Raw genomic sequence first — 10,509 nt, 5'->3', positions numbered from 1 at the left:
TGAAAAGTGTTGTGGATGAAAAGTCAAACAGGATGAGGAGATTTTGAAGCTGGGGTGACGTTGAATATCTGCCAAAAAGCTGGATTTCAGGGCAGTTAAAAGGAGCACATTAACTGGACATGTGTTTGAAAGGTGTAGAGGTGCTGAGGAGGTGGTGAGTAGGTATGATTTCAAGAAAAGAAATGTGGATGGGCAGAGAGAAGTAGATTTTGCAAATAGGATGAAATTGGCTGCGGTGACGAGTTCATGAAGAGTGAGGTACATAAGGTGACGTATAAGAGTGAAGGAATGTACACAAAGGTGGAATATATTCTATATGAGAGGTGCAATATCAAAGAGGCAGAAGATTGCAAGGTGGTGTCAGGGGAAGATAAATGTTTATGCTAGGAAACTAACAGTTAGGCGGGCACAAGTTCTTATGTTTTTAGAAGTTCTTTGGCAACACTAATCACAGAGTACAGAGCTGTGGTTGATGGGAAGCTGGTGGGTCATCTTGAAAGGAACATAAAAGAAGGTACAAATAATTTTAGGGAACTCAAGCATTAGTTTTAGACATCACTTTAATCTCTCTAACTGATCAAGGCGTGTGTCTGTGTCCACCTGTTCGTTGCTTTTCTCAATTTATTTAACAGACTTCAACCCTTACATGCATAGAGTTTCTCCCATGCTTTCTCTGCCTAGTTTCATACTTTTATTCTTATGGGTTGCTTGCTCAACCAGGTGAGCTGTAAGGGCATACTGCTTGTTTAATTTAGGGTCAGTCTTATGGTCTTATTACAGAAAAATTCAGGATCCTGAAAAATGTACCTGGCAAATGTTTGGATATATGAGTAAAACTGCTTGGGTGAATTCAATAAAATCTTGAACATGTGCAGAAACGTAACAGAAATCCATCCAATAGTAGAAATATTTCCCTCTGGAAAAAATGGTGATCTGGCCACCATTTTTTCCAGAGTAGGGATAGCCCTGAGTCTACACGTGATTCCTGCCATTATATTACTTAACATGGACCATTATAATTTCACGAGGAACTGACACATGGAGCTGTGCAGAGCTGTGATTTGTCATTGCACAGACAGTTGTTTCCACCTCTACCCACGCAGTGAAGCAGTCATGGTGAGTGGGTGTGGATGTGTGTCTAGACGAGCGGTGCTTTTCTTTTTCCGCAGTGGACACGGCAGTGACCTCGGCCCCGTGTACGTCAGGAAGTGACCTTAGGACCTGACGATGTCCTTATCGCCTGCTACGAGCGTTCCTGTGGCAACTCTGTTCGACTTTCACACATTGTGCTGGAATGCCTGGAATTCAGGTATAATTTTAAGCAAAACCAGCAGAGCAATTCATGTTGGAAGAGTACTGACTATAAGTGTGCGTCTGTGTCCTACGGTGCCTCCTGACATCTGGACTGAATTTATCATATTATCATGTTAAATCATACATCAAAATTCTTTCTCACTGGTATGGTTTTCATTTTGTGGTTTTCAGTTCTGTCTTAGGACATTTTTAGATACTGGTGTGTGGAACTTTGGTAATTACTCTATTTAGTGTCTGGCTAAGTGTCTTGGCAGAATTAAATCATGTCTCAGTTGTTTATTTTGGATAGATGTAGACCTCTTTATTCAATCTAAGTTGTACATTACATCATGTAATAGCTGTGCACTGCACCTGTGGCACTTCCTCTGCAGAAGGTATTTCAGAGGAAACACATGGACTTGAGGGCTGAAAGCACTTTTATTGTGCTTCACTTCAATAAATATTTGGGAACGTTTTACATCTGCTTAAATGTTCACCCCTTCATCTTGTCTGTTTTCTTCGTATTGAAAAGTTTATGAAAGTATTTTTTTAAGCTGCACTTTTTGGCTGTCTCCGAGATTTGTACCAGTTAGGCAGTCGTGGCTGGTGGGAACAACTTATGTGGTCGTACAACTAGGAAAGAAATCAGAGAGCAAGACAGGTAATAGCCACCTAAAAAACTGTTAATGAACCATACACCAGAAAAAAAGGCATTTGCTGAAATCATCCAGCATCTTCTGAACAAACATATTAGAAAGATGTTTTTGACAACTGTATTTTTCCATGAGCCCCTGCTCTGCATCCTTGAGTTTTCATTCAGTAAATTAGAAATGTGTTCAGAAGTTTTTCAGCATCACTGAAAGACGGTGTTATTGACAATCTAAGGGGAGGTGCACCAGAGCCGAAGGAATCAGACATAACAGAAAAGGCAGTTTGAGGTTTTATTTTGTTTTGGATGGAGGACTGCTCAGTCTGTGACCTCTGCAGGGTGTGGTGGCGATCCTGGAATAATGACTCAGTATAGCTTAGTAAAGTCAACTATGACTAGACAGCAAGTCGGATGTTTTTGCTATTTGTGAAAGTTCCAGCACTCAAGGCTGATTTGCCCACCTTGTTCAAAGAGTACCTGCAGATGTGGCAGAGACAAACCTGCCAGTGCAAACTTTCAGTGACTCTAAGAGCCAAAACCTTAGACACCAATTGAAGTGCTCTGCATTTCATTGAATACGTGACAAATGTTGTTCTGGGAGAAGATTTTAGTATTATTCAGGGCTTTTACAGCACAAACCATGTTTATTCTGAGACACTTAAATCAGCCACAGGCAGCTAGTTGGCACCACCCAAACCCACAAACTGGCAAAGCTAAATATTGTCTCGGTCAACTGTTGATGCTACAAAAACGTATTTTTGGAAGAAGAACAAATTCAGTGTGCAGTTTATTTACATACACATTAAAACGTGATATTAACATATACACATGTTATTATATTTCCTGATGCTGAATGCTGTGTTTTAAAGTTGTTCATTTTCATAAATAAGAAACAAAACAAATCATACATTTGTTCAGAGAGCAAACAAACCGTTTCCACCACACGTTTTCTGAGCTGTTAATTTAGTTATTTAATGGGAATAAACACGTGTAACAGGTTCTGTGATGTGTCGTCTACATGGAAAAACAATATTCAGCTGCCAATCAGATATTTTCAAGTAAGAATAAAAAAAAATAATGTGGAAGGCAAAGGAGCTTGCAAAGAAAAGCGTCTGGACATCTTTAAGTTACTTGAAGAAGTTTCACCTCTCATCCGAGAAGCTTCTTCTTCTTTGCAAGCTCCTTTGACTACGATGACCTGGATGACTGAGAACCTTCACAGACAGTAATGTGGAAGCGCTTTTTAACCTTAATGAGTGCAGGGTACTGTCTGATTTCAGACAAATCATGCCCATTTGATTTTCACATGTGTAAATATGATTAAAGAACTTTACAATGTCAGAGTATCAGCACAGAGTATCTGCACCACAGACTAAACCTGCCTTGTATTTTGTATTACTTGCACGTTGAGGAATTTTGGGGTTGTTGGACAACTCTCCCTGAACATGTGTTAGACATTTCTGGTTCACAGTGACAGATTTGGTAGAGTGACCGGGCTTTCTTTCAGCACACAGATCAATGAATTCTTTAGTAACATTTATAGGACAAATAATATTTTCATTACTTTGCCCTGTAGGTTTTGCATTCATAAATCAACAAGGAATCCAAAAGACTTTCCTGCATACCGTCACATACCAAAACAATATTCGCCCAAACTGAATGGGGGTTATTGTGCAGGATTTGGATTTGGGGGTTTCTTCAAAGGAGTTCACTGCGATTGAGAGTGATACTTCACTGTCTGGGACATTTCCAACATCTGTAGGCTTTGGAAAAATGTGTTGAGGCTTTTTTGCTAGTCTCAGTTTAAATTGGCAGATATGATTTCACTGTGTCTGATACTGGCTGACTACATCCCTTTCATACATGTTTGATCAAAGAACAAGAATAATGAAGCTTGACGGACAGTCTGTGAACTTGCTGCCCATATTCAGCTTAAACCTCATATTTTTCCTCTACTTTTTATACATATGTTTATGGCTTTAGTTGCTTAAACTTGCTGCATGTTACAGTGGTGCTAGCAGCTATTACAATGCAATCCTTCCAGGTTCGGTCATTTCTGGAGGGCATGGAAAGCACATGGTAGCGGCCAGGAAAGCATAGTTTCAGAGGAAGCTCAGTTTGAGCCCCAGCAGTATGTTCATACTGGCAGGCCACCTGGAGTCCACCTGTAAGCTACACACATTCTTTCCTCTTCTCTATCTTTATGTCTGTCTCCTTTTATTTATAAGTTATGACTGGATGTCTTTCTTGCCCACCCATATAATGTGAGAAAAAGCTGATGTTGAAACTTAGGAATCTATTCCTAGTGTTCCTCTGACTGAATTGTTTTCTAATGAAAGGCTTGCTTTCTATTTAAGTCAATGGCTTGAGTATTTTTGTTTAGGTCAAGGGACGCTGTGGCTTTGACTATGTTGTTGTTATATTTTGTGTAACAGTGCTATAAAAGCAAATTATATTTATTTCTAGAATCAAAACAAAACTTCTTGATTCAGACTTAACATTTCAACATCCAAATGAAATTAAGCACACATAGTGATTTCTTCCTGATGAATCACTGATTTTCATCTAGCATAACCGTCCAGGCATGTGAGAAATGGGTACTGTTGAATCTTAGTCATCTGTTCCTAGTTTACCTTAGACTGAATTCTTTTATAATGATGAATAACTTTCAATTGATGACTGTCTGCAATCTTTTTGCTATATTTTTTTTACAAATGTGGCCACAACACGAATAATTGTTATAATTTGTGTATATAATAGTGGTAAAAAATGTTTTTTAAATTTAATGTCACTTTTGTGAGATATGTTCTTAACGTTGCTGTAGAAACAGGTCAAAGCTCCTGCTTACTCAGGGAAATATCACCACACTGGCATGAAGGATTGGAGGAAAAAAACTGAAACCAACTTGGTTACTAAACAGTTTTTTAATTGCTTTGGTAATCTGCTGATTTTACTTTTGCTGCCATCATGATGTAACGATTGTGGTTATGAATCATGTCTAACCAGTAACTTGGTGGTTTTGCTTGCTCATGTCCTCTCAGAGTGAATTGTAACACGAGTTATAGCCCTAATTAATGGGGAAGTGTCTTAAAACTGGATTCTTTCTAATGGTTGACAGGGGCAAAACTTCCAGTTTCAAAATAAAATCTTGTTGTACAGATATCTGGAAGGTTCCTAATGAGTTTATGGTCTAAGTCTTATCAGAAATGCTGATGTTTATTTTGTGAAGGATAGTACCGTTTAGAGCAGGGGTGGGCAATTCCAGGCCTCGAGGGCCGGTGTCCTGCAGGTTTTAGATCTCACCTTGGGTCAACACACCTGAATCACATGATTAGTTCGTTACCAGGCCTCCGGAGAACTTCGGGACATGTTGAGGAGGTCATTTAGCCATTTAAATCAGCTGTGTTGGTTCAAGGACACATCTAAAACCTCCAGGGACACCGGCCCTCAAGACCTGGAGTTGCCCACCACTGGTTTAGAGTTAGCAAGGGTGATAACGGGCTTACCCTGTGATACAGCTTCACTTTAGAGGTCACCATGATGGATCATCTGCCTCCAGCTCTATCTAACCCTCTGCATAGCCTCCTGAATTTTATAAACCTTCTTTGGGGTCTTCCTCTTTTCCTCCTGCTTAGCAGCTCTGTAGTCAACATCCTTTGCCTAGTGCAGTGGTCTCGAACTCCAGGCCTCGAGGGCCAGTGTCCTGAAGTCCTCGATCCAACACAGCTGATTTAAATAGCTAAATGACCTCCTCAACATGTCTTGAAGTTCTCCAGAGGCCTGGTAATGAACAAATCATTTGATTCAGGTGTGTTGACCCAGGGTGAGATCTAAAACCTGCAGGACACCTGCCCTCGAGACCTGGAGTTCGAGACCCCTGGCCTAGTGCATCCAGTGTCCATCCTCTGCATATGTCCAAAGCAACTCTTCTTTATCTCTAAACCACTCGACCTGAGCTGTGCAGCTAAAATGCAAAGTGACTTTTTGTGTTAGGCTGTAAACATATTTATTTCTGCTGAGAGGCTGGGTGTTCTAAAATGGGTATTTCTGAATATTGGCTCACTGCAGTTTTGTTTTGGTTTTTTTTGCAATTCCATATTCATTCATTTGTTACAGTCTGTTATGACCATGTTGGTGTCATTCCTGGAACATAAGACTTAAAACTGCTCAAGTCTCACAGGTGAATTTGACAGAATGGTTGTTGTGATGTCACAGCTTTGTAAATGATGAAAAATACTTCATCTAAAACTAGTCTTAAAACTTTTTGAAACTGTGTTGGGTGTGAGTGAGCGTGAAGTTGACTTTCCAACACATTTGGGATTTGTTAAAATGTTTATTTTAGTTCAAACTTCTGGGCTTTGTTTGCTTGAACATAACGAAACTGCAACTGAAAATGAAAATAATATTGAAAAAGAGGAAGTCAACAAAAATCACCGCTGACCTTTTTGTCCAGTTTCCCAAATGAAATGGAATTGTTTATCCACCACATTCTGACTCTTACACTAACTTTTTGTTGCTCTTTATATCACCTCAATAGACATCAGAAAGGTTTTTGGATTTAAAGTGTTTCTGCCAAAAAGTTTGCAGCTGCTGTGTTTTTCCACAGGTCACAAAGGTATTACATCACATTAACATGCTTGCAGTGATTGTCCTGTCCTGACGTTAATTATGATGTTTAAGAACAACACCATCATAGTGATTTCAAATAAGCCTCACGTTTCAAATTCCTGGTTAGTACTTCATGTACTTCGTATTCAAGCTAAACTGAATTTGTCTCATCTGCCACTTTTCTTTCTGCTTTTTGCCTTCAGGTTCCCATTCATTTTCTCTCACAAGAGATCACAATGATTCAAATTCATGCAAACCTCAGACATGCCACCTTTACACCATGGAAACCACAGCTAAGAGAAGGATTAAGTCTCTTTTAAGTCTGACTACTCAACATATTTGGGCTTCACAAGCATTTGAGGGATCTGGGAATGAAAAACCGTGAAAATATCTGCTCTATATTCATTCTGTGAAAAGATGAACTATATCTGACTGACCAGCAGATTATGTAAACATAAGCTACATAAATTCTTCTCCACTTAAATCAGAATTGTTACCACAAAAGCCCTGGAAGTTGTTTGACTTGTTGACAACCTTGCTAATGTATTTTTCTCTCCTTAGCTTATGTGAAGCTGTGCAAACTTAGAACCCCGCAAGACTGGAAAGAGAGGGAGGAGAGGAAAAAGAGTGTGTGTATGGAAGTGGAAATGGGCAGCAGGGAGGAGGAATGTAAAACATCTGATACTAGTCCAGTTGCTGTTTACACAGTAGTCAGCCCGTGACATCAGCGTCCAGACTTTATAAATGTCAGGCGGCGCAAGAAGGAGCAGTTAGCAAACAGCTGCACTGGTCACACCACACCGTCACACAGTTCACTGAGACAGACCGAGCTCCATCAGCAACACAAGCCCCCATGGACCGACAACTGTGTGACTGTGTGATTGCTTTGGCTGTACTGCTGTGTGTGACTACACAGGTGAGGCCTCCTCCAGCTTATTTACAGTAATCGATTCTGAATGAGACTTTTATCAGAGAGTATTGTAGGTATGTAATGCTGAATTGTTTGTTTTCTTCCTTCATTGATCAACACATTTCCTTTTTCAAGTATTTGTTAATGTTTTCTGAAAGAAAGACGACATTTGCCTTGATTTTATTACAATGATTTGAAATAAAGATGAGATGATTAAAGTCATCCATCAAGAAAAGGTGATGTATTAGACAAGCAAGACTGTTGTTAATATTTTTATTTTTACCTAGTTGTTAATGTCTTTTTTTGGTTGATCAAATGCCAGAAATTGAAGTGAAATCACACTTTACTTGTCATCAACCTCCTCGTTTTGTGTAGCCGACTGTTAGAAACCAGTAGACATTCAGTGTTATGGTAACATCACAAATACAGACAGAAAACTCTTACAACATAAAAGGGGGGACTACATTTTTTCCCTTGAATATGATGTAAAATATGAATAAGAAGTCCCACCTGTGTTTTTTTGCAGTTATGTATTTGAAAAGTTGTTGACTGCATTTCTTTACAGTAACTTTGTTGTAAAACCTTGAAGGCTTCTCTTGTAAAGTGAAAGTGGACTTGGCCAGACCTCGCCTGTGTTTTGGCTCCTTCAGACACATGTAATTGGAAGCAGTGCTTTATTGCTTTGGATACCGATTCAGCTTCTGAGAATGCTTATAATATTTTCTTTGCTTCTTTTCTTAAGGAATGAGAGTAATAATTTTGGTACTGGAATGATCATAACATCAGAAGACTGATTTATGATGATTTTCTCTCATCTTTTCAGGTTTTGTCGTATTGTCATACCTTCTAACTTATTTTTCTTGCTCCTCCAGGTGCTGTGCCAGTTGTGTGACAGGCCATGCGTTTGCCCCAATCCTGTCCCTCAGTGCCCCACAGGAGTACCCCTGGTGCTGGATGGCTGCCGGTGTTGCCAGGTGTGTGCCCGGCAACTAGGCGAGTCCTGTACTGAGATGGTTCCCTGTGACAACCTGCGAGGGCTTCAGTGCGACTACAGCGCCAGCTTCCCTGGGTTACCTGGGGAGTGTGTCAGTGAGTGTCACTTCTAACAAGCAAACAACCAGGCCCATGTCTGTGTGGGTAGGCTATAAGGGTGGAGGACACATAGGGAGGGAGTAGATAGAGCCTCAGCCAGTTTGCATGACTGGGACACACAGACTGACACTTAATGTTAGAGTCTGCTTAGCTGAGTGGATTCAGGACTGCTCTTGACACATTTCCTGTAATAATTACCCATGAGCATGATAAATTGCAGAGACAACACTCCAAATGAAAAACAACTTAACAGTGTCTCACTGAAGAGACTTGCTTTTCCATAAAGTGATGCAAGCACTTGCAGGGACAGCAGCTCCTGTGTCCTCACCTCTCTCTTGTTTTCTTCTGCTTCTTCCACCTAACTTAATCTGTCCATTTCCTGATTAAGTTTCCACATCAATGGATAAGCAAAGACAACGTCTGTGTTTCTAACAGGTCAGAAGGATCTGGGCTGTGAGGTCAGTGGGATCTTTTACCAGGAGGGGCAGTCGTTCCAGCCCTCCTGTGACACTTACTGCCGCTGCAGGGGGGGCGGGGTGACCTGCGTGCCAGCTTGTCCACTGAATGCTCGTCTTCCCACTCCAGACTGTCCCAACCCACAATACATCCGACTACCTGGGAAATGCTGCAAGGAATGGGTGTGTGAAAACCTTGAAAACACGGTCATTCAGGATGCAATTACAGGTAATGGATGCATGACTCTCTGATACAGATGTATTTTGATGTTTTACAGGTGGGGAAAAGAGCTAGCCTGACATGTTTAATGATTCCTTTAAATTTTCCTGACATCGGAGCTGGATGTCTACAACATATTTTCCAGTGTCTGGATTCTAGTGCCAAACGTATGTTCATGTAGCGTATGAGTCTTAGTTGCTCCTCACTGATGATCAATCCATATGTAATATAATCCTTCGTTCCTTTTTATGAGCTCTGTTACCGGCGGTCATGTCTGGAAGTTTTTACTGGAGTATTTGTGCATTAAACGGGGTGTGTCAAGCCAAAGGAAAACTCCCCAAATCCAAATATAAACCACATTTTTGTGGGTGAAAACATCCTTTTTCCCCCTCAGTCACCATGCTTCTCAGTTTCATAACAACAACCAAAGCTGTGTGACAATTAAATATATGAAGCCATGTCAAGACCTCATTACTTCATTAAAGGGGGAGTGTGTGAGCACATGAGATGGGTGTTGGGGAAATGAAGCCAGTCTGAAAACATCTGGAATTCCAAACACTGTCTGACTCAAACTAAGTTATGAGAACAGCAAAGGAACATTTTGTGCTTCGATACAAAACCTACTGTGTCATCGTTGAAAGTTAGCCGGTTATTATGACTTCTACGTGTTAGTTTTGTGGCTTTTATTTGCACAAAAATGCACTAAATGTAGCTTTAAAATTTGATGTGAGCAAAAAAAGAACCAGAGAGGTGAAAAAGTCCAAACAGGATCCATTTTATTTTACTTTAAAATAAAGGTTTTCAAACTCTGTTGGGAAGCTGGATTAAGAGGAAGCTATATAAGCAGGCTGATCACCATAAATATGTAAGTGCTGAGGTAATGAGAGGAGTCAGCTGCTTAGATTGTGAACAGTTCTGCACTGGTAGTTGTTTGTTTGGTAGTGTGATTATTCAGAAGTTATGAAAAGATCTCCATGAACGTTTTGGCAAACGTGGGGATTTGCCCAACTTAAAAGTAACTTTTAGAGTTGGAAGGGTTATTGCAGTTGGCAAGATTTGGCACAAATTTAAATAAAAACTTAGAGAGATGGTTTTCATTTTCCCTAAAATATGCCAAACTCATTTGCATCTAGATATCCTGGTTTCAGGACTAAATTCCTGTATGGTAGGCAGGGAATCGTCAGCATTGACGAAATGATGCAGTCTCAGATTGTTGTTGTTTTAGTTTTGGTGCATTTAGAATTTGATCTAAAGGTTTGATGCATTTCCAGTATTTGTGTAG

The 10,509-nt window shown here is 40.2% G+C and overlaps 1 protein-coding gene across 1 annotated transcript in view; it reads left to right on the top strand.

Moving 5' to 3' along the window:
• Window positions 1–7,312: 7,312 nt before the first annotated feature.
• ccn5 (cellular communication network factor 5) overlaps window positions 7,313–10,509 on the top strand; it is a 6,958-nt gene continuing 3,761 nt past the window's right edge. Inside the window, exons 1-3 of the mRNA XM_005741010.1 lie at window positions 7,313–7,466; window positions 8,333–8,549; window positions 8,988–9,236. Of these exons, the coding sequence (XP_005741067.1) occupies window positions 7,404–7,466; window positions 8,333–8,549; window positions 8,988–9,236 (529 nt within the window). The 5' untranslated portion in view covers window positions 7,313–7,403. The remainder of the gene's footprint in view (window positions 7,467–8,332; window positions 8,550–8,987; window positions 9,237–10,509) is intronic.

This window comes from Pundamilia nyererei, unplaced genomic scaffold, assembly GCF_000239375.1.
Source record: "Pundamilia nyererei isolate P.nyererei 1_Seehausen unplaced genomic scaffold, PunNye1.0 scaffold00106, whole genome shotgun sequence".
Lineage (NCBI taxonomy): Eukaryota > Metazoa > Chordata > Actinopteri > Cichliformes > Cichlidae > Pundamilia > Pundamilia nyererei.
The sequence above is the reverse complement of the archived record's forward strand: the minus strand, read 5'-3'. Positions and strand labels throughout refer to the sequence as shown.